This window comes from Danio aesculapii, chromosome 20 (genome assembly GCF_903798145.1).
Source record: "Danio aesculapii chromosome 20, fDanAes4.1, whole genome shotgun sequence".
Taxonomy (NCBI): Eukaryota; Metazoa; Chordata; class Actinopteri; order Cypriniformes; family Danionidae; genus Danio; species Danio aesculapii.
This window is the reverse complement of record NC_079454.1, coordinates 1,200,546-1,226,416: the sequence shown is the minus strand read 5'-3', so window position 1 is coordinate 1,226,416 and position 25,871 is coordinate 1,200,546. Positions and strand designations below refer to the sequence as shown.

At 37.8% G+C, this 25,871-nt stretch overlaps 1 protein-coding gene across 1 annotated transcript in view; it reads left to right on the top strand.

Annotated features, from left to right (window-relative positions):
• rngtt (RNA guanylyltransferase and 5'-phosphatase) overlaps positions 1-25,871 on the top strand; it is a 188,487-nt gene that overhangs the window by 92,019 nt on the left and 70,597 nt on the right. The window contains exon 11 of the mRNA XM_056481173.1: positions 9,170-9,334. Within this exon, the coding sequence (XP_056337148.1) occupies positions 9,170-9,334 (165 nt within the window). The remainder of the gene's footprint in view (positions 1-9,169; positions 9,335-25,871) is intronic.

Genomic DNA, 25,871 nt, shown 5'->3' with positions numbered 1-25,871 from the left:
TCATTTTGTCCCATTCTTCCTGCAAACAAGTCTTAAGGTGGGCAACAGTACGGGGTCTTCATTGTTGCACGTTTTAAAAATGCGCCACACATTCTCTATTGGAGACAGGTCAGGACTGCAGGCAGGCCAGTCAAGTACCTGTAACTGCTTCCTCCACAGCTAGGACTTTGTAATGTGTGCAGAATGTGGTTTTGCAATGTCTTGTTGAAATATTTATGAGCGTTCCTGGAAAAGAAGGCAATATATTGTGCTTCAAAATCTCTGTGTACTTTTCAGCATTAATGGTGCATCACGGAAGAGCAGGTTACGTTTGCCAAGGGCCCTGATACAACCCCATACCATGACAGACCCTGGCTTTTGGACTTGTTGCTGGTAACAGTTTGGATGATCCTTTTCTTCTTCGGTCCGGAGCACACGGCGTCCATTTCTCCCAAAAAATGATGATTCATCTGAACACAGTACACGTTTCCACTGTGTGATGGTCCATCCCAGATGCCTCCGAGCCCAGAGAAGTCGACTGTGCTTCTGGACACTGTTAACATAGGGCTTCCTTTTGGCAGTTTTCACTGACATGTGTGGATGTAACTACATATTGTGGTACTTGACAAAGGTTTGCCGCAGTAGTCCTGAGCCCATGTGCTGATCTGGCTTATAGATGAATGAGGATTCTGGATGCAGCGCCCCCTGAGGGATCAGTAATCACTGTAGTTCAGCTCAGACTTGCGCTCTTGTCCTTTCGCACTGAAACTCCTCCAGATTCCTTGAATCTTTTAATAATGTTCTGCACTGTTGAAGGTGAAATATCCAAATGTCTTCCTCTCTTTCTCTGAGGAACATTGTTTTTAAACATTTCATTTATTTTCTCATGTGTTTGTTGGCAAACTGACGATCCTCGGCCCATCTCTGCTCCTAAAGGACTAGACCTTTCTTGGATGCTGCTCTTGTACCAAATTATAATTACAATAACATCATAATTTAACCAATTTTACTTGGTTATTAGCACTAAATTTCCCCTGTTTCAACTGTTTTTGGAAAGTGTTGCAGGCCTGAATGATGTACAGTTGAAGTCAGAATTATTAGCCCCCTTTGAATTTTTTTTCTTTATTAAATATTTCCCAAATGATGTTTAACAGAGCAAGGAAATGTTCACAGTATGTCTGATAATATTTTTTCTTCTGGAGAAAGTCTTATTTGTTTTATTTCAGCTAGAATAAAAGCAGTTTTTAATTTTTTAAACTCCATTTTAAAGTCAATATTATTAGCCCATTTAAGCTAATTATTTTCGATAGTCTACAGAACAAACCATCATTATACAATAACTTGCCTAATTACCCTAACCTACCTAGTTAACCTAATTACTCTAGTTAAGCCTTTAAACGTCACTTTAAGCTGTATAGAAGTGTCTTGAAGAATATCTAGTCTAATATTATTTACTGTCATCATGACAAAGAGAAAATAAATCCGTTATTAGAGATGAGTTATTAAAACTATTATGATTAGAGATGTGTTAAAGAAATCTGCTTTCCGTTAAACAGAAATTGGGGGAAAATATACAGGGGGGCTAATAATTCTGACTTCAACTGTATATTTACAAATGAAATGAAGCTGACCAGACAAAACATCAACTATTCTGTGCTCATATTGTCTACAATGAAATACAAGTCAAAGTCAATTTGGAAATTATTACTTTCTTTTTTATTTGCATTTTCCATACTGTCCCAACTGTTTTTGATTTAGGGTTGTACTATGGACACTAATGGTTACTGTATTCTTTGCGTTGAACAAAACAAAAGAAACGTGAACAGGGTTGAACAAGTAGAGGATGTGGAGTAAATGATGACAGAATTTTTTACATTTTATATCCGGTTATATAAGTCACTCGTTCCATTTACTAAAGTGGCCCAAGAGGAGCTTGCTAAGAGGTACAAGCGTTGACGGTGTGTAAGACGTGCTCCCCGAGGACGAGTCTGTTCAGGAACCAGGCCCCTTCAGCGAGGAAAGAGAACTGCAGTGAATGGTGTGTAACTCGTCTGCTGTGTATGATTTCGCTGGAGATCTGTCTTCTGCAGATTGCTTCAAATCCGTTTCGGGAAGCATGTCACAGTCTTTTTGAGGGCTCTGGGTAACGAGGTGAAGCTTTGATGTTGTTGTAGTGACGTGGACCGGCGTCCCATCGGATCGAGCGGTTTCCATGGAGACGCTGCTGCAGTCGTGATGGAGAGAGAGCATGGTGGATTATTTCCAGAGCCGCGCGGATACACACATACACACACACACACACACACCGCGTCTGTTCCTTCAACACCTTCCATCATCACGCTTACACATCCACACGCATCCACTTTCCCCTTTTCAGAATAGGGGGTTTTGTGAACTCAAAGACTTACACATTTGAGGTGGTTTGACCATTTGAGTCTAATGGAAGGACACAGGGAATGTCTGATTATGGGGTTTTGGAAAGTGGCAGGTTGTTTTTGGAATTAATATGTGTTTGCTAATAATTAAAGGGGTGGTCCACTACGATATATTATATTTTAAACTTTAGTTAATGTGTAGATGAGTGCACATAAACAACACCTCTGAATGTGAGATGCTCAAAGTTCAATGCAAAAGGAAACATTGGCTTTTACAGAGTTAGCTTAGAAAAGCCTACAGTGAACGAAGTTTGAGTACTGCAAAAAAATACATCCGGGTTAATGATGTCATAAACCCTTTAGGCTACGAGCATACACCCTGTGCAGCGAAGGGGCGTGGCCAGATACGCTGTTATAGCAGAGACGCTTCCTGGTGATGTGGAGCTGATCCGCAAATCACAGCACATTATGTTAGCTGACCAATCAGAGCCTCTTGAGGGCGTGCCTTTCAGAGGAACTGGGTAATATGACAGTGGTTTTCATGTTAGCGGAGTAGCTGTATATAATCAAAGTAAGATATATGAACAAATAACGTGATTTATTATTATTGTTTTTTTTACAAATGAAGCATTAGCATCCATAAACACAACCATGCCTTAAAAATAAACTCTGCACCACCCCTTTAAGAGTTTTTATTGGTCAGCAGATGCCCATGACAGGGTGTTGATGACATCAGAGTTGTCCTTGAATGCACCGTTTTCCAATATTTGTCTTTTTGTTATCTCCTGCATACAGTATAGTGGTTCTAGTCTGTTCAGGTCAATGAAGAATACATTACCGCTGTATTTTTGAGTATATTGTTATAGTGGGCAACCTGATGCAGAGATGCTACAAAATATGGCATTATTATTACAGTAAGATTCTAAATTGACTTTTTTTTGCGCACAAATGTCGTATTTTTACTTACAATAATTTACATTATCAATCAGGGGTGTCATATTGGAGTTTTTTGCTCCACCATGGTAAATTCATAGTGGTATTACATGTGGCTAGTGTTATTTTATACTGTTTAATTGATTTTTTTACAATGATCATAAAGTTTTTGGAAATACAAGATATTCTTTGTCTTAAAGGGACAGTTCCCCCAAAATGTTGATTTCCTGTTCATTTACTCACCCTCAAACCATCCAAGATGCAGGTCAGGGCTATTCAATTGATGGCCCATGGGTCGAACTTGGCCCTCGAGGCAATTTGTTCCGGCCCTCCAAGAGTTCAGTTGAAAAACTGTTATTAAGTGACGTGCGTCTGTCCAATACAGCACCAGCTGCAGTTGAAAGCTGCGCAGAGCGTGAGTCACCTGACATTAAGCGAATGGCGGGAGCAGCATTTGGATACTTAATCGTAAAGGCGTCTCAACGCCGTGTTTCTGTTGCATGGAACGAAACTGCTGCAACTAAACAAAGCTACGCCACCTGTGCGCTAGTTTAAAATTCCTAGCTTGTACACCAAGGCTAATACGCACGCACACTGGATTAACTATAGCAGCGGGTCGTTCATATACAGCGTTTTTTCCGTGCACAAGTTCGTTATTTCCAGTGTAAGAATAAATGCCAATATGCGCGTGCATGAGGAGCGATGTGCTCGTGCCTTCCAGACGCACTGAGTAGAAAACATCTCACGCCGTAGCGGTGAGAGTTGTGCGTGGCTTTCAGTGTAATGTAAACAAGAGATATGTTTATTATTCCAGATTAGTAAAAGGATTATGAACGCAGATGATAACAGCAGTTTATTTAAATACTTAGCTAATATAAAGCTTAAATTTACATTAGACGTGATAACCATGAAACCATGATTATTCTTCAGACTATATAATCGTACAACCAAACTCTATAATCGTTGCATCCCTAATTGTTATGCAGTTTAAAACATCACATATGAATGTGTCTGAATGTAGAAGAAGCCTACTTAAGCAATGCACTGCTTTAGTTGTGCTCTGAAATACAGCATTTGAATATGCTTGTTAAAAAAGCCACATTGTACAATGCAGTGATGTTATGTAGTTTCAAAATACAACATATTAACATTTTAATGTAGAAAAAGCCAACGTGGGTGTCTTAAGGAGCAAAAATACAACATATGGACTCTTACATGCTGTCGTGTCATCACTCATATTGCAAGTCATATCTCTCCGGCCCCTCATTTGGGATGCTCTTCATGAACTGGCCCCCATGACAAACTAATTGAATAGCCCTGCTGTAGGTGATTCAGTAGAACAGTACAGAAGATGTTTGCCTGATACTGTTGTCCTCAATGTAATGGATATCAGTGGATGCCGTCACTTTGAGATGCAAAAAAACATAAGGATGCAAATGATGATTATTACTCGTGGCTCCTGATGATGCACTGAGGTCTTATAATCAATTAGTTTAACAAACTGAACATCATTTACAACTTTAATATCAGTTACTCACAGCCTGGCCAAACATCTCTGAGCATGTCCACTGAAATATGTGAAATATATAATGTTGTGTTTGCCAGTGCGTCATCTTTCCAAACCAAGTGCATCAGCTTATGTGTGATTTCCCATCCTGCAAATGTTTATGTAACCAGCCGCTCGTAATACGTACCTTCAAGAGTTCACACTTACTGTAGATATTGCTTAATAATAATAGCAGGTTAGGCATGCTGTCCCGGAAGAGAACCCTAAGCTAATTGAGTCCAGGGCTCCCGCCCGGTAAGTGAGCATGTAAAGGGAGCCCGAGATACGATAGTTCTCGAGAGCTACCCCTGGGAAAAGAGGAAAGGGGGAGATAGGGTGGATGGGGGATTCTTTAAAAAAAATGAAGATAATGGAGTAATGCTTGACAAGCTACTTGTAGTGAGTTTGGAATGATCCGATTGGCTTACTAATGATTACAGATGAGAGACCAGACACGATCAATCATATCACACTCATTCATTCATTCATTCATTCATTCATTTTCTTTTCGGCTAATTCCCTTTATTAATCTGGGGTCGCCACAGCGGAATGAACCGCCAACTTATCCAGCACATGTTTTACGCAGCGGAAACCCTTCCAGCTGCAACCCATCTCTGGGAAACATCCATACACACTCACCCACTATGGGTAATTTAGCTTACCCAATTCACCTGTACCGCATGTCTTTGGACTGTGGGGGAAACCGGAGCACTCAGAGGAAACCCACGCGAATGCAGGGAGAACAAGCAAACTCCACACAGAAACAGCAACTGACCCAGCCGAGGCTTGAACCGGCGACCTTCTTGCTGTGAGGCGACAGATCACATGCTCACCCAAATCATATGCTCCTCTTGAAATTAGTTTGTGAAACTTGCGTAGAATTGCTGTGTCTGACTGAACTAATGTTTGCACTCAGTGAACAGCGGTGAAGAGCCGTAAACCAACGACCTTAATAAACAAATCGACTTTTACTATTGTCCTATTTTTTTTTTTTACTTACAATCGTTTACATTATCAATCACTGGTGTCACATTAGAGTTTCTGTGCTCAGCCCTGGTAAATTGCTAGTGGTGTTACATCTAGCTCAGGGGTGTCCAAACTCGGTCCTGGAGGGCCGGTGTCCTGCAGATTTTAGCTCCAACTTGCCTCAACACACCTGCACGGATGTTTCTAGAAAGCCTAGTAAGTGCTTGATTAGCTAGCCCAGGTGTGTCTGATTGGGGTTGGAACTAAACTTTGCAGGACACCGGCCCTCCAGGACCGAGCTTGGACATGCCTGATCTAGCTGGTGTTATGTTATGCTGTTAATATATACGTTTTGATTTATTGTAACGACCCAACAAACAGTTAAGATAACCCCACTTTTGGGAAGGTTAGCCTAACTATTAACTAGTTACTTTTACAATTTTCTTTCTTTCTTTAATAAGGTTTAAGGAGGCTGGCCAATGACCTTCAGGACCAATCACAGTCATTTCTGTTGAGCACATCAACACAATAGCCAATCAGTGGTGTTTTCAGAACGCGCTCCACAGTGATCGAATGTTAGCGGAAAATGGACGTTTTTAAAATGTCAGTACCGATCGGTATCAAACATTTGACAACTCTAGTATGGGTGAATATGATTGATTTTTCTTTCATGAAATCATTGGAATAAAGATTATGTTGCATGAAGACGTTCAGTAAATTAATTCATTTTCCTTCTTCTTAGTCCCTGATTATCAGGGGTCGCCATTGCAGAATGGACCGCCAACTTATCCAGCATATGTTTTACACAGCGATTGCCCTTCAAGCTGGGAAACATCCATACACACTCATTCACACACACACACTCATACACAAGGGCCAATTTAGCTTACTGTGGGGTAAACCAGAGCATCCGGAGGAAACCCACGGCAACATGGGAGAACATGCAAACTCCACACAGAAACACCAACTGACCCAGCCGACACTCGAACTCCCTAAATCAGAACCAAATTTTGGATCCGTAACATGCGTCGCACTATTTTCTCAGTATTTAGATTTTGTCTTCAATCTGAAATGTCCTTCTGTCTTAACCAACAATACAGCAGTGGAGGCTTGTTATTCAGCTTTCCTGATGACGGATACATCTCAATTTCCAGAAAGGAACAGTTATGATCCAGTGTCACGTATCCAAAGGTGCAGCATAGAAACATAATCAACTATTTTCGAAGCAGAAAAGCTTGACTAAAATGATGAACAGCGAGCTCCACAGCGAAACTAGAGAACTTTAGAAGAGAAGTAGTGGAATTTGAACAGTGTTCAAACAGAAAGACTGACATTTTGATAGGAAATCCAAGGCAGTGTGGATAACACAGGCCTACTGATATGTGTCGCTGTGGGAATCTGACTGTGGAAAAAAGTTGAGATGCTTTTTCATTTAATCTTATCCCGCATAATGCACATGACTTTTTATAAACCCTGCGCTTGCCAAGTCAACGCTTTATTGCTGCTGTTGCTTAAAGCCACCTGCTGGGACAGTGAATATGTCTTCTGTCTGTGCAAGTGTGTCTGATATAGCATCATCTCATGAAGCTGAAGTCGGCTCATGGAGTTCTGGAATACGCTGGAATCTGAATGGATTTGAATGAATGGAAGTGGAAGATTGTTTATCCCTTGCAATGTTTATTATTAATTATGTCTTATTTCTCTGTTTTTGTACGAGATTGTTTGGACACACTGTATTTTGATGGTCCGTTTGTTGAATTTAAGATACAGTGCAGCGAATTCTCATTAGATTATAAGTAGACTGTTAGGTTGGGGTTATGGTTAGTGTAAGTTGATATGTACTTGTAAAGTTTATTATAGTCAGTTAAATGTCTGTTGAAGGAGCAGTATCAGCAGATATTAAGCAGACAGTCTACTGATACTCAAAAGACCATCAAAATAAAGTGTTACCGATTGTTTTAAATTGACGTGTGCAAATCAGATTTCCTAAAGCATTAATAAATTAACCGAACAACAGATATTGACAATAAATCTGCAATCTAAGTCTTTCATATTATTTATTCATGAATGAATGAATGAATTAATTCATTCATTCATTCACTCACTCCATTCATTCACTTACTCATTCATTCATTCCCTCACTCACTCACTCACTCACTCACTGACTCATTCATTCACTCTCTCACTCACTCATTCACTCATTCACTCACTCACTCACTCACTCACTCACTCACTCACTCACTCACTCACTCACTCACTCACTCACTCATTCATTCATTCATTCACTCACTCACTCACTCCATTCATTCACTCATTCATTCACTCACTCACTCACTCATTTATTCACTCATTCATTCACTCACTCACTCCATTCATTCACTCACTCATTCATTCATTCATTCATTCCCGCACTCACTCACTCACTCACTCACTGACTCATTCATTCACTCTCTCACTCATTCACTCACTCACTCATTCATTCATTCATTCACTCACTCACTCACTCAATCAATCATTTATTCATTCATTCATTCCCTCACTCACTCACTCACTGACTCATTCATTCCCTCACTCACTCACTCACTGACTCATTCATTCACTCTCTCACTCACTCATTCATTCACTCACTCACTCACTCACTCATTCATTCATTCACTCACTCACTCACTCACTCACTCATTTATTCACCCATTCATTCACTCACTCACTCACTCATTCACTCACTCCATTCATTTACTCACTCATTCATTCATTCACTGACTCATTCACTCACTCACTCGCTCACTCACTCACTCATTCACTCACTCATTCATTCACTCACTCATTCATTCACTCATTCACTCACTCATTCATTCACTCACTCACTCACTCACTCATTCATTCGTTCCTTCATTCATTCATTCATTCATTTGTTCACTCCATTCATTCACTCATTCATTAACTCACTCACACACTCACTCACTCACTCACTCACTCATTCATTCATTGTCTTTTCAGCTTAGTTCCTTTGTCGTTCGGATTCTAATTTTAGTATTTGTAAAGTTTCTAATTTTAAATGCAGTTATAAAGTTCTGCATTAGAGGAAATAATCATTAGCATATTATTCCTTCTCATCATTTGGTTCAAAAAAAAAAAAACACTAATTTAAAAACTAATTTTTTTAAACTAAGAATCAGCTGTTGGTATCATACTTGGCACTGTTGTTTGTGAAAAAAAAGAAAGAAATTAGCAGTCAGAGTTAGCCACTAAAAATCAGCATCAGTGCATCCTTACAACTGGAGGAGACAGCCTGGATGAATCATCTTATTTATTTCTTATTTTTAAAGTGTGCAGCTAGTGATGCTGAGTGTGTGTGTGGTTTGCTTTTCAGGGTCAGCCGGTGGGTCAGTGTGACTTCAACAGACGTCTGCTGTGTATCGAGAAGGAGATCATCTCCCCACGCTTTGAGAAAATGAAGCTGGGCCAGATCGACAAAGCCAAGGAGCCCTTTAGTGTCAGGAATAAGCCTTTCTTCGACATCCATGCTGCGCGCAAGGTATGTCTCCATTAGCTACTGTGGCTTTGTGTGCTGGTATGATAGGACACATAAATGCAAAGCTAGATGCATTGAATTAAAAGCATGTGATTTGGTATTCATTCAAATTAAAATGATACAATATGATACTTTATTGTCTTAGATCTGAAAGTTTTCTTGCATAACAGCTTGTTACATACTTTATATAAACATATAAGCCCTAGTGCACATGCATAGACCCAAAATAAATCTGATCTAAGTCTGGCAATAAAGGTGTATCGTATCGTATTTTATTACTCTGAATAGCCGTAACACTTGCTTGTACGATACGATAAGATATGATACAAAACTTTATTGTCAGATATTTAAATTGTCAGAATTTTTTTTTGCATAAAAGCATGTTACATACATTTTACAAACAGGCAAGACATAATGCACATATATAGACAAAAGTCTCACGATGAAGTTGTGTCGTATTGAACAAGCATGTAAATGTGGCATGGCTATTCACATTAATACAATACGATACGATACGATACTTTATTGTCAGACTTGGATCTGAAAATTGTCATGCATAGCAGCTTGTTACATTCTTTTTACAGAGACAAGACATAATGCATGTACATAGACAAGAAAATGTATATCTAAGGCTGACAATAATGTTGTATCGTATTAATGTGAATAGCTGAGCACATTACAAGCTTGTATGATATGATAGGAGATGATACGATGCAACTTTACTGTCAGACTTGAATCTGAAGTTTTTCTTGCAGAACAGCATGTTACATAGACTTTACAAACAAACAAGACCTAATACATAGACAAAAAAAAAAAAAAACAAGTCTCATGATTAAGTTGTATCGTATCCAACTAGCATGTAAAGTGATACGTTCTTCAGATTAATACGATTAACGACTATTCACGATTAATATGACTTAGATCAGAATTTTTTTCTTGCAGACGAGACATAATGCATGTACATGGACAAAAAATCAGATCTAGGTCTGACAATAGGTCAGTTGAAGCATTTCGTGTTGTACAAGCATGTAAAGTAGTACACTATTCACATTAATACGATACAATATGATACGATACTTTATTGTCAGACTTAGATCTGAACATTTTCATGCGTAACAGCTTTGTTACATACTTTTTACAAGACAAGACATAAACACACATACATAGATAAAAACGAAGTACATTTACATGCTTGTACAATACAATACAATACGATATGATACGATACAACTTTGTCAGGCTTTTCAGAAAATTTTCTTGCATAACAGCATTTTACAAACACTTTAAAATTGTATCGTTCGAGCATGTACTGAATTATGGCTATTCACATTAATACGATACGATATTATACGATACTTTATTGTTTGTTTCATACTTTTTACAAACAAACAAGCCTAATGTACATAGATAGACAAAAAATGAAGTTCTAAGTTTGACAGTAATGTTGTATCGTATTATATCTTATTAATAGGAGTGGCCATGCCACATTATATACTTGTATAAAATGATGTGATACAACTTCATTGTCAGACTTAGATTAGGAATTGTTCTTGCATAACAGCTTGTTACGTAATCTATACAAACAGACTAGACATAATGCATGTAGATAGACAACGTCTTTTTTTAACTAAGTCTGACAATACAGCTATATATTAACATATCGTACAAGTATGTAATGTAGTATGGATATCCACATTAATACGATACAATATGACACTTTAGTTAGATCTGAAATGTTTCTTGCAGCATGTTACATTCTTTTTACTAACAGACACGCATAATTCTCATACATAGACCAAAAAACAAATGCAGATCAAAGTCTGGCAATAAAGTTGTATTGTATTGTATTAATTTGAATAACCGTATCACATTGCATGCTTGTATGATACGATACAATATGAAGCAACACAACTTTATCAGACTTAGATAAAAATGTTCTTGCCTAACAGCATGTTACATACATTTTACAAACAGACATGACTAGATACACATGCATAGACAAAAAATAAATATCTAAGTCTGACAATGCAGTTGTATCGTATCGTATTGTATCATATTAAAGTGAATAGCTGTATCACATTACATGCTTGAAAAATACCATACAACTTTAAGCCTCATTCACACTACGAGCAACTTGCAGCGACAAAGCGTCAAGCGACCGTTCATTGCGACAGAATGAGCAGCTTCTGGCGACCTCCGTCAACGCAAGCGACATAGAGTGGGCGTGTTGAGCCATGCAACAAAGCTGAGAATCGTTCAACTTAATTCAAACGAAAAGCGACTTTCCTGAGCGACAGCCAATAGGAGCACCAGTAGAGCTCACGTGATCCTATCTTAGCTACTTCAGAGGCCGGATGTATTCTCAGTGCTGTAGACCTACACAGGCGTGCGTTTGCAGCAGATCGCCACCCAGAGCGGCAGGCAGCTACAAAGTCGCTGCTAGTGTGAATCAGGCAATATTGTCACACACAAATCAGAATTGTTTCTTGCCTAACATCTTATTACATACATTTTTATAAACAGACAAGACAGACAGCACATACATAGACAAAAAAAGTCAGATTAAGTTCGACAATAAAGTTGTATGGTATTGTATCGTATTAATGTGAATAGCTGTATCACATTACATGCTAATACGATATGATATGATACGATACAGCATTATTGTCAGATTTAAAACTTGATTTTTCTTGCCTAACAGCATGTTACATACACTTTACAAACAGACAAGACATGATGCACATACAGACAAAAACATAGCCATTTTAAATTAGCAGCCTCTTGTTTTCGGCGAAGCTGCTTTCAATTCATACGGGAGGTAAAAATGCACTGTGGAGGTGCAAGTGCAAGGTATTGTTCAGTGAAAAGCGTCTCTCTTTCAGAAGTTATCATAAACTTTGAAGGTCGCAGCTCAGAGAGCACAAAAGAAGCCAATGAATAGCAGCAGCTGAAAAAGATGAAAGCGTGTGTTATTCCGCAGGCTTAATGCTTGTGTTTACTCTTCATCTGGTGTTGGTGTGGAGCCGTTAGACAGGAGACCAGAGCTAGTCAGAGACCGCAGTCCAGTGTACGAAAGACCGAAGTAAACCTCAAGAGTCACAGGCTTACAAACTGCAGTGTAGGGCTGTACTCTTGTAACAAAATGTACAATGCAATATTTAATTAATTCTGCGATAATGAATACAACTCTGCCAAATTGCTTTATTTGGAGGAATTCATCATTTTAGATTGACTATGTAATAATAAATAGAAATGAATATAATATAATAAACAAATCCCAAGCATGGATGAATACTGTAGAGCAAAGATGCAAATGAAATGAAGCCATTTTCTGGAAAGTCTAACAGTACTCAGTTACAGAAATTCAATATTTATATGGGAAGTAACTCTGTGCAGTCATATAAACCAGTGTTTCCCAACCCTGTTCCTGAAGGCACACCAACAGTCCACATTTTCAAGCTCTCCCTAATCAAACACACCTGAATCAACTTATCATAAGATCAGAAGAGACTCCAACACCTGAAGTTAATGGGTCAGAAAAGGGAGACATCCAAAATATGTACTGTTGGTGTGCCTCCAGGAACAGAGTTGGGAAACACTGGTATAAACAATAAATTAAATACAATTCATTGTTGTTAAAGTTACAAATGTTCAAATTTTTTTGTGCTCAAATGCTTTAAAGACACAGTGTGTAATTTTGTCCACTAGAGGGCGTGTATTCACAACAAACAAAGGTGTAGTTTGAACTGAGTGGGGATCATGGGAGTTGTGGTCTTCATCGTCCTATGGGACTCCTGCAAACTCATCATGATGATGGATGATCAAAGCTGCGTCAATTAGTCGATACATTAGCAATCGCTCATATGTCGGATCAGCTAATCAACGTGACTTTGAAACAATCTAGAGTCCGTGTATCTGTGTTTACACTCGGTGAACAGCAGTGGCAAACTGATACCGTAGTCATTTCTGTTGAGCACATGAACACATTGACCAATCAGCGGTGTTTCAGAACGCGCTCAACAGTGTTTAAACAGTGTTTGGATGTTTTTATAATTTCAGTATTGATTGGTATCGAAGTCAAGCCTACACTGCCGTGTGATCAATGTTGTGTCCATTCGAGTTCACCTGAAATAGACATCCTTGTTCTGGGAGCGAAGGCTCCTGGTCTGATCCTGAACGTTGGCCTTGAGGAGTCTGGTTTGGTTGTTAGTCTTAAGGGGTCTTGTATTGATGTCGGTCTTCTCTAATTGGCACATTGCTTTGGCATCAGAAACTATTGAACAATTCCACCCTCGCTGCCCAGGAGAGAAGATTCAGCTCATTTGATGCACATATCTGTCCCCTGGACCAGGGCACGTTGTCAAATTTAGGACCAGGCATTAAATCGATGTCAATATTTATCGGGAAAAATAAGTTCACAGTATTGATCGTAAGTTTTTCTAATTATTTTGTTGTGTTTGTGGAAAGTCTGCATGTCTCTGAGCAGTGCAGTTTCTTCAAGCTTGTTGTGTTGCTTCAGTGTTCGACAACATGAACACATGAACTGCTCAGAGAGTCACTTCAGCAGCATTTCACCTCAGGAAAATCTGCAAATACACACACAAACTCAAGGACTCCTGATGCCAAAGCAATGTGCCAATTAGAGCTGAAGTCCAGCCCGAAATCAATACGAGACCCCTTAAGACCAACAACCAAACCAGACTCCTCAAGGGCAACATTCAGGACCAGACCAGGAGCCTTCAGTCCCAGGCTAGGGAAGTCTATTTAAATTGAACTCAAATGGACACAACATTGATCACACTACAGTGTAGGCTTGTCAAAAGTATTGACTTTGGTACTGAAATTTTAAAAACCGCTAACATTTAAACACCGTTGAGCGCGTTCTGAAACACCGCTGATTGGTCAATGTGTTCATGTGCTTAACAGAAATGACTGTGATTGGTCATGATGGTCATCAGTTTGCCACTCTTCACTGCTGTTCACCGAGTGTAAACACAGATACACGGACTCTAGATTGTTTTAGTCATGTTGATCAGCTGATCCGACATTTGAGCAATCCTCTGATCAATCATTACATGATTTAAGCAGGTGTCCTGTACGACGATGAAGACCACAACTCCCATGATTCCACACTCAATTAAGCCGTCATCAAACTACGGCTTTGTTTGTTGTAAATACGCCCCTCTAGTGGACAAAATTACACACTGTGCCTTTAAAGCATTTGAGCACAAGAAATTTGAACAATTGTAACTTTAACAACAATGAATTGTATTTAGGTTATTGTTTATATGGCTACACAGATTTACTTCACATATAAATATTGAATTTCTGTAACTGAGTACTGTTAGACTTTCCAGAAACGCTTTCATTTTATTCTTGGGATCAGTAAATAGTACAATTTTATTCTACAGTTTCACAACTTATTTTATTCTAAATTCTACAACTTGGCAACCCAAAAAAGTTTAGATAAATTTGGAAAATGACAAAATTCAGATATTAAACTTCAACTATCATCAACTATTACACTAACCATCATCAACTATATGGTGCAGGTGATTACCTGCTGTCTTCACCTCAGCAGCCAATGAGCTTGCTCCTCAGCTCTTTAAATGCTCAGTGTTTTTACGCTAGGAGGATGCACCGCTGTTTTCAAAGACTCTCCTCCACCCCAGCTCCACCTCTGTTTAGATCTGCTATGGGGGTTATGTATAAATTTGAGACAGTAGTGCGTTCCATCCTCACACTGCATGTCTGTGAATATACTGGCAGTAGCAAGTCTCGTTACTTATAATCAAAGCAGCAGCAGCAGTGTAGCAGATCTATTCCGCCAAGACCTAACACACCAACATTGCCATATACATATTCATTACCATACTAAATCTGAGAGTTCTCATGACAGAAATGTAATTGGTGCTGTAAAGTATATTATAAGTATAAGTATATATAAAGAATCGTCTTATATTAATATATATTATTATAATAGTGATACTTACATGAAATAAAAATCAGTGGTCAAAATCCTTTGTGTAAATCTCTAATGTGTTTCAGTTTTAATGAAAAAAAGGGATGGTAGTTTTTTTTTTTGCTTGTAAAAATAGTTACTCATAAATATCAAGTAATGCTGTGAATTAAAAATGAAATGTGGATGTAGAAATACTGTTGTAAATAGTCATTTGGTGTATATAGTCATGTCAAACAACCAAAAGTTTTATAGTGTACAAATTCTGTTGTGCATCTTATTTGACAAACAAAATTAATGAGAATGCAGATGAAAAAACTAAATAATAATGAATAATTCATGAAAAAAATGCATAATTTTAAACTTTTATTGTATTCTTGAAAACAAACACACAAAAAATAATAGTATAATATCAAATGTAAAGTTATTTTTATACAGGCCGCTTAAATAGTATTGATTATATTTATTTATTTAGATATTTTTACTGTAGAAAAAGTTTTGTTTATATTGTTTCTCAAGGTGAAATGTATTTCCCCTTTAATGGCATGAATTGATTATTGTTCTAAATATCAAATATGTAAATATATGATGTGTGTCAGTTCTGTGTCTGTAGTGGTTGATTTTGCTCATCTGACCTGTACTGCTCAGTTAAGAGTCCCACAAAAAGACCCTTTTTCTGCTCTCTCACAAAGACCCTCACAGTTCAGTAGCACAGACATCAGCCAGAGAGCTGTGATCTTCATGTCTATGCAGATAAGGGGGATAATTTTTCTGTGAAATGAACATGCTGGAGCGTTTCTCAGAAATGTTCCTCAAAATGACGAGATTTACCCCGTGTGTGTGTATGTGTGTGTGTGTATATGTGTGTGTATGTGTGTGTGTGTGTGTGCGTGGAAGCTCTTCTCAAACCGCTTTTGACTCTTTGTTCATTGTTCACCATCAGTGAGTCTGTTTTCCCTTTGCTGGTGCCTCTCAACTGTCCAGCGAGTGTATGTGTGTGAGTGTGAGTTGGGGCTGTGCGATATGGGCAATAGAAACCTATCATGATTTTCTTGAGCAATATTGCGATGTTAATTCTATTCAGGGTTTTGACACACACAGAGACATTTACAGTGTAAATCTGAAACATATTTCCAAAGGAAAACAATTAGATCTTTATTAAAGACCTGTAATATGTCTCTAAAACAGACATAAGGCTATGATATAATAATATAATATGATATACAGTTGAAGTCTGAATTATTAGAATTTTTTTTTCTTTTTTAAATATTTCCCAAATGATGTTTAACAGATTCAGGAAATGTTCACAGTATGTCTGATAATATTTTTTCTTCTGGAGAAAGTCTTATTTGTTTTATTTCGGCTAGAATAAAAGCAGTTTTACATTTTTTAAACACCATTTTAGGGTCAATATTATTAGCCCCTTTAAGCAATATATTATTTTGATAGTCTACAGAATAAACCATCATTATACAATGACTTGCCTAATTACCCAAACCTGCCTAGTTAACCTAATTAACCTAGTTAAGCCTTTAAATGTCACTTTAAGCTGTATAGAAGTGTCTTGAAGAATATCTAGTCTAATATTATTTACTGTCATCATGACAAAGAGAAAATAAATCAGTTATTAGAGATGAGTTATTAAAACTATTATGATTAGAAATGTGTTGAAGAAATCTGCTCTCCGTTAAACAGAAATTGGGAAAAAAAAAAACACTTTTGCCATGATGACAGTAAATAATATTAGACTAGATATTAGACCACTTTGGCTGGTTGAAACAATATTATTTCAATTGTAGTTTTATTAAAAGGCAATAGAGATGGCCCAATATGCATGCAAATGTGGTCTTAGAATCAAAAAGCAGCATGACTGACCAAAATAATTGTGTTCTGGCAAGCAAAAGAAAGCAGGTGAATACTGAATGAGAGGAAGATAAGCAATCGCAGCAGAGTTTGCTCCTTTTGCTTTAATTGTTCTCTGAACAGATTTTGAATCATGGTGTTTTTCACCAGCTTTCTTTTGCTCAGTTATTTTTGTTAATATGATTTAATTATATATATGTTTTACAATAGCATTGCTTTAATATGAGATTAACTCCTCATTTATCTATAGTTAACTGGTGATCTGGGACATTTAGCCAGGACAGACTATTGTGCATGTTTTAGATACATGACAATAGCTCTTTATTAAATATATATATATATATTTTTTTAAGAAAAGTTTAGTTGAATTAAAAAGCGCATGTATACAGCGAAATTTTGTTTGTTTTGACACATTATTTAAAATTTGTGGGTAAGAAATAATAATTTATTTATTTTTTGGTGTGGTCAGAGATACACAATCCATTTGCTTATACACACTGAGCAAGGTCATACACAACACACAGAAAAAGTGAAATGAACGACGAGGCATGTGGACATAACATACATTTTAGCATGTCAAAGTCAAATTTATGCATGTATGATATATTTTCCCAACAACAAAATTGTGGCTAGTGAAAATGGCGAGTGGCTAGTAATGTTGGAAATTTATAGCCACAGTAGCTGGTGATCAAAAAAGTTCATGTCAAGCCCTGTATATGCATTCATTCATTTTCTTTTCGGCTTAGTCCCTTTATTAATCTGGTGTCACCACAGTGGAATGAACCACCAACTTATCCAGCACATGTTTTACGCAGCGGATGCCCTTCCAGACACAACCCATCTCTGGGAAACATCCATACACACTCATTCACACTCATAAACTACGGACAATTTAGCTTACCCAATTCACCTGTACCGCATGTTTTTGGACTGTGGGGGAAACCGGAGCACCCGGAGGAAACACACGCCAACGCAGGGAGAACATGCAAACTCCACACAGAAACGCCAACTGACCCAGCCGAGGCTCGAACCAGCAACCTTCTTGCTGTGAGGCGACAGCACTACCTACTGCATCGCCCAGGCCTGTACACACATATACAGATATATGAATGAATGAATGAATGAACTGAAAAGGGCACAAATGCAGTGGTGTTTATATTGATGTCAGCAGTGTGTAAGTGTTTGAACCCACATAGGCACATAATTAACGCGCTCTGCTGGACTTTAGAGCAGCTTTTATTTGGTCAATGTCGTAGTCTATTTCAGTTTCTCAAAATAGCAACACACCAACAATGCGCCTTAACACACCTCCTTTATAGACCAGCACACCCATGAGTCCACAAAGCAGCGCAAAAAGGATTTTCTATTTAAACAACGTGGCGCAAAACGGGAAAATGAGGGTTGTGCTGGTCTGAAAATAGCAGCACATCGCGCCAAACACGTCTTGCGCCGAGTGCACGATAGGGCCCTTTATGTGTGTGTGTGTGTACAGTATGTGTGTGTTATCGGGCTTCATCTTGTCTGTGGTCTGATCTGGAGATGCAGTGTTTCAGGATGAAGTCATAATGACAGGCTGTTGGGCTCTGAGAGAGTGTCATTGTCGTGAACTCTCCAGCCATCAGACAGGAAATGGAAAACAGAGGAGCGGAGGCAGATTCCCATCAGCAGGACATCTCTACTGCGCTCGGGATCACACAACTATTGTCTGGGTGTTCAGTCGCACACACTCCATCAGATATGAAGCCTGCGCGTTGGGTTATCACTCTCACTTCTGTTCTTGAGGAAAACACTTCAGCTTGAGCTCTGACTCTCAACACATCCACCGCGCAGATCACAGATCAGAACATAACAAGTGTTGAAAAAGAGTCTACTGGAGGCATTTCAGGAGATTTATCACTGATCGAAAGATCTTGAAACTTATTATTAGTGTTTGTATGTCTTTGTATAATGCAGAATTATTAAGAAACAGTTGTAATTGTAACTTATTTATTGATTGTTTAGTATTAATGCTGCCATGAATATAGCCACTGATGCTGATATGGCATTAAAGCATAAATATATACACGGTACAATATTTAAAGACAAAAAAATCACAAATAAATATATATATAAGGTTGCTTTAACTTATTTTAATAAGTTAATCAGGTTCCAGCTATATATTTTTAAGTTATACTTCATATTTTAGTCAGTTTGATTGATGTAAGCTGAGATGACAACAGTTCATTTAATTCAACTAAACAATTAAAGTCAGCAGGAATTTATTTAGCAGTGTATATATAAGATATGAGAACCTGTAGAGTAGCACAGCTCTATCACCCTGCAGCCCAAGAGCGGTTACTCACTGAAGGCAAGCAGGGCTGAGTCTGGTCAGTATGTGGATGGGAGACCACATGGGAAAACTAGATTGCTGTTGGAAGTGTTGTTAGTGAGGCCAGCAGGGGGCACTCAACCTGCAGTCTGTGCGAGTCCTAATGCCCCAATATAGTGAAGGGGACACTATACTGTCAGTGAGTGCTAGGAATGCCACACTTCTCAATATAATATTGAACCGTTCGGTACGACATCCACGGATTAATACTACTGAAACTTATTTAATACTTTATATCAAAGGCTTTTATTGGTGCTGCAGCTTAAAGACGCCTCTCATATGAAGAATGAAGCCTCATGCATTGCTCAGGTGTGAGTTTCTCACAGACCTCAACAGGGTGTCAAAATCTTGATGGTTCTGAGAGTCTCGTCTATCAAATCTAAGCTTTATTCTGTATTCTCTATTGGATTCGGCTCAGGTGATTGGCTGGGCCATTCTAAAGCTTGATTTTCTTTCTCTGAAAGCATCAGAGAGTCTCCTCGGCTGTGTTTGGGATCATTGTCTTGCAGCTGAAACTCATTTACAATGACGAAGGGCTGAGTGTTGCTGTATAACTACTGAGAGATTTCAGCTGCTGTCTGGTCATTCACTGCCGAACCACACCTTCCTTTCTTCATCTGTTCGATACTTTTTCCCTGCATCATAAAACAAAACAAAAATACGATGTATACGAAGAGTTCAGCGGCTAATCAGCCGGGGGTGATGTGACAGTGACCAGCGAGACCTAGCTGTCACTCAAGTGGCCACGCCTTTCATTATGCAGACTTACTATAAACGAATTGGATGAGTTTAAAAAAAAAAATCACCCCCTCACATCTTGACTACCTGGAACCGGACCCCAAAGGCCAGTCGATGAATTGCAGTTTCAGTTACTTCCATATGAACTTCATGAGGGAGAGCGGGAGGTTGCTGCTTGGTTTTATCAGTATCAGATGTGCCATGTGTACATCGAGGAAAGCATTCGTTAGACAATCGTGTTTGCGATTTCAATTCGTTTAATTGCCCAGCCCTATTGAGAGACAGATTTGAGTAGAAACACATTCGTTTAGCATTCAGTTCCAGAACAAATTGTCTCTTTGTGAGGAGGATGCAAATGATTTGTGCATTAGAGAATTGATTTGTTGATGTATTTATGCATCTGACGAGAGCAAGTTTAGCGCATTCCTGTGGCGTTGACATTTTTCCACCACTGTTTATGTGACATTTGAATCCCTTCTAGCACAAATAATGTTTATTTCTATTTAAAACGATCAGCATTTATCACAATAAACCCATTTATGAGTTGAACATAAATATCAAGTCAGTAATTGAGTTCTAATTATTCCCTAATTACCTGCATCCCTTCACCGTAAACTGGCCTGACAGCTCTCGGGTTCATTTATTGTGAGCCACATTCTCACATTCTTTACATCCAGAATGAAGAATCTTCTATTCTCCGCTATTAAACTTGTGTGACATTTAGAAACCATTCAAAACTGACGAAGCACAGAGATTCTCATGCATCAGTCAGCTCGTCTGACAGCAGCTTGTATCTCTGAAACCCATTATCTCTAACTAGACCCATCCCGGAATCTCTGGCACGCTCTTTCTTTTCCCCCCGATGTGCCGATAGGATGTTAGCATGCAAATTGCGATGTTTTTTTGTGAGTTAAGATCAAGACAGCATGATAATATCTGAGGGCAGTGTGTTTCAGGGAATGTTTTGTTTCACAGAAGACACACTTTTTCATTTGCAATCAAATCTTCAGCATCAATCAGTTATATAACGGTAGCATAGACCGGGTTAGTACGGTCCTGGAAAAGTCAGGGAATGTTGAGGTGACTAGGAAAAACAAATAAACCCTGATTGGTTCGTGTACTGTAAATATCTGTGAACTTATTTGAGATGATAATATTAGGTACATTTGGAATATAATCGTGCTGTCCGTCTCTTCACGTGTTGTTCTCACAGATTTAGCTTGGCCTCTCTTTCACCCTAATTCAAGCTACATTTTGAGTGTGGTGTCCAGAAACCTACAGGGAACCATACTGTGGGTGATAAAGGCTTATTTGTACTCTTCTTATAGTCTTCTGAAAACACAAGCCAACATTTCTAACATATTTTCCACACAGAGAGCCAGATACTCTCTAAAAACTAGTCTTTAATTTTCAAAATAAGCATGAAGTGCATAGATTGTCACATTTTTGAAATACTGTAATAAATTTGAGCGTGTGTTCAGTCTTATTTACCACATGAACATATCATATGATCCCGACTCAGCGATATCAAAAACACATGTATTTATTTACACAAATTATACTTACAACAGGAACTGAGCATACAGGACTCACATAGAGGGTTGAAACTTATTTAAAATAAAATATGTATATATATATATATATATATATATATATATATATATATATATATATATATATATATATATATATATATATATATAAGGTATAAAGTAGGCTGTGTGATATTTCAAAGAAAAATGCAATATGCTGTAGCATGCTAAATAATGCCACATTCATTCATTCATTTTCTTTTCGGCCTAGTCCCTTCTACAGTGAAATAAACCACTAACTTATCCAGCACATGTTTTACACAGCGTTTACTTCCAGCTGCAACCCAACACTAGGAAACTTCCATACACACTCATTCACACTCATACACTACAGACAATTTTAGCATACACAATTCCTCTATAGCGCATGTGTTTGGACTGTGGAAGAAACCGGAGCACCCGGAGGAAACCCACACCAACACGGAGAGAACATGCAAACTCCACACAGAAATGAGAACTGATCCAGCTGGGGTTTGAACCAGCGACTTTCTTGCTGTGAGGCCACAGTGCTAACCACTGAGCCACTGTGTCGCCTGATATACAATATGTGATATAATATATTTTTTAAATGATTTAATCAAAGAATATGTTTCAAATTATTCCAAAAACTCTACAGAAAATTATCTTGTCTTGTTTTTAGTCCAAATATCTAGAATTTTTAAACCATAAAGCATTTTCTGAACGAGCAAAACATGTGGTCTTATTTTCAGTTTTTCCTCAAAAGAAGCAAAATAATCTGCCAATAGAGGAAAAACTCGTTTAATTTTAACGTGCTATTTCTGAAAACAACACAGTATGTTTTGCTAGTCAAAAAATGCTTCTTGATTTAAGAATTTCTAGATATTTGGACTAAAACAAGACAAAAACTCAAATAAAGAGCAGTCATTTTGCGGTGAAAAAGAGAAAGCATTACTACAACTTCTAAAAGTGAACAGCCGAGTTTTACTGTTGCTTAAGACAAATCAGATATTTTAACAATGAGAAAACCTTAGTAAATCAAATAAAGATCAGCACTGTGCTGCACGGGTATAGTTTGATCAACTTGAAAACATCAAAAACTAAAACACTTGTGTCAGAGTGGAGTTACTGCTTTGCTGTCGGTTTTAGCATGGCTTGCTCGCTCATATTTCAGCATCTGCCAAAATTGTTCGAGAGTTTTGGACAAGGAAAACCAGCATGTCTCCTGTGCTTGCTTTCAGAGATGCACATGTACTGGAACTACATTGTCAGATGTGCTGGAAAGGCACAGGGTGTGCTAATGCAGGCACACAAGGAGACTTTTAGATTAAATTGCTGATTTATTGCAAAGCATTCCAGTATTTATATATACGTTTGGATAAATTGCACAGCCCTAGACCTCTCCAGCTGAACAGCTTCTTATAGGATAGGTATGTTTCTTATTTAAAAAAAATATATATGAATGATATGAACCAAAATAAAACGGTGAAAGGAAGAACAAAGTATGAGTGGTAAATAATTGGGCTGTAGCTATACACAGATGTCATGGTTAGAGATATACCTCGGTCTTGAGGTCACGGTTCGGTCCAGATATATGGGACAACAGATGCAGAACTGCTTTTTGGGATGCATAAGTACAAAATAGACTGAATAATGGAAGAAATAATAATAATTAGGAACTTTCCAAGGTTGACTGTCCCAACTCTCTCTTAAAGAGCCCCTATTATTCATTTAAAGGGTCATATTTTGGTTTTGGGGTCTCCAACAACAGGCTGATATACTTACAAGGTCAAAACACTTTCATGGTCTTATAATCTGCATATATTTTTACCTAATTATCCCATGACTCCCATATGAATCGTTCAGCGATTAATTTTGGAAATAAAAACAGCATAACATAAGAGAAATCCTAATAAGAAACGCCTGTAAATCAAAAGAGAACAAAGGAAAGATGGGCAAATTCTCTGATGGGTTATTTCTTTTTTCAAAGGCAAACTGTGAAGAGCCATTGTCATCGCATAGACAACCTGTTCCTCAGCGCTTCAGACTCTTCCCACACGTTTGCCGCCAATGTTTCATCTCACACGCCGCGCTTTCCGAGAGTTTAACAGGAGTTAATGATCTCATTAAGCCGTAATGTCCTCATTTAAGAGGGCTGGATTCTGAAACGTGCCTTTAACTCGCCGCACACCTGAGCGGACTGCCAATTGTGTGCAGGTAGAGGCTAATATGGTGGATTTCCTCCGAGCTTTGAGGCTGAGCTCTATTAGCCATGAAAGATGCTGTTTGCCGCAGACTGCCTGACTGACTGGAATTTTAATTCGCCATCCAAGGCTCTTTCGGCAGCAGATGTGTTTCTGAGAGATTACATGAGAAAACAAAGCAGCCAATAGCTATGTTTCCATCCCAAGATGCGAATGAAAATGATGTGCGAAAACTGGAGTATCGCATAAAACATTAGCGGATAAAGAAGCGTTTTCATCCGATGAGTCTAACAGAACAAAATCATCACGTCCTGATAGTCCGGCAAATGGAGTTTGCTGTGGTAGGAGACATTCGATATTCCTTTTAGGAACCGATATTTGTTAAGACATCGTATTTTCCACTTTAAAACAACATATTTCTTGTCTAATGGCCAACTATTTATTTTTTTGTAATATAGCAGTGTTTTAATTGGGAAAAACGTCTTTATTTTGAAGTTATACAACATTTGCGCTGCTTCGCTGAACAGAAAGAAAGTTTTACTATTGTTTAAACCAAAGCACTTTAGCACTTGACCTCAAATCATTAATATTGAGAGAGGTATTAATATTGGCCCATGTATATTTTGTTTGATCATTGGATTTTCATTTTAAAAACGTATATTGAACCATACAAAAGCTTAAAGTTTCTGTGAAGTATAGAACAGAATAGACCGTTTTGTTTTCTGGTGATTTGTTATGTTTTAAGTTTTCGACACTTAAAATTAAAATCAAATCGTTTTACAAATTTTCTCATTCGTTTTTTAACTACGAAAAAAAACCCTTGTATTTTCCTTTTTTTCATTTTTTTTTCAATTTTTAAAAAATATATATATATTTTTTCCATTATTATTTATTTATTTTTTTTCAATATTTTTTTTTTTCGATTTTTTTTTTATTTTTATTTTATTTGTTATAAATTTGTTTGTTTAAGTATTTTAAAATTATTTATGCACTACGCAACTTTGGACGCTTTTTCTTTTAGGAAAAAAATGGATGCACAGTGGCTTTTGGTAGCACTAACACTCAAAACTGTTCTGTACGTAATAATAATAATGATAATAATAACAATAATAATAATAATAATAATAACAAGACTAAACCACTTTGATGACATTTTTTGCTGAGGGATTTTAGAATGACCAAAACAATATTTCAGATATTTTATTATATAATGTGTTCGTTCCACTGCTTTATCCATTAGTGCCGTCCCATTTTGCCTATTTCTGTTATCACATGATCTGTCACATGACTTTTTGATTTGCATACTAGAACTTTATTCAGAAAATATGTTTCCATCATAGTTTATGTGCGTTTCCTTTATCCTTTTTCCTTTAAGCGTTTATCTTACTCACTCGTACGTTTTTTTGCGCGTATTTTCAAATTTTATGCACGTCTTGGAGTTTCTTTTAGCATTTTTATTTATGCTCATATGCAAAATAGGTGGATTGAACGAGTTGGAGGTTCCTGCTTCATTAGAAGGAATGTCATGGAAGGAAAATCTGACTTAAGACTTCTGCTGCTGTAACTCTCGTGTGCGCCGCTAATATAACCAAATCCCAGTGGATTGTGGGTAAGGTTGTAGAGTGTTCATCTGAGGGCAGATTATGCTTAATGAAAGAAGTCCAGCTTTTTTTTATTAAAGGGTTTTCAGGATGATAGAGCTTGTCTGAGCTGTGAAGCGAACATTGACAGCAGAGATCTGTTTAAACACAAACAGGCTCAAGGTCTTGAAACATTTATTAGGCAGGAATTCATTTACGGCCACTGCTCTATAGACGGCGGTGGCGGCGCTAATGAAAATGCTAAACCCAAGAGCTCA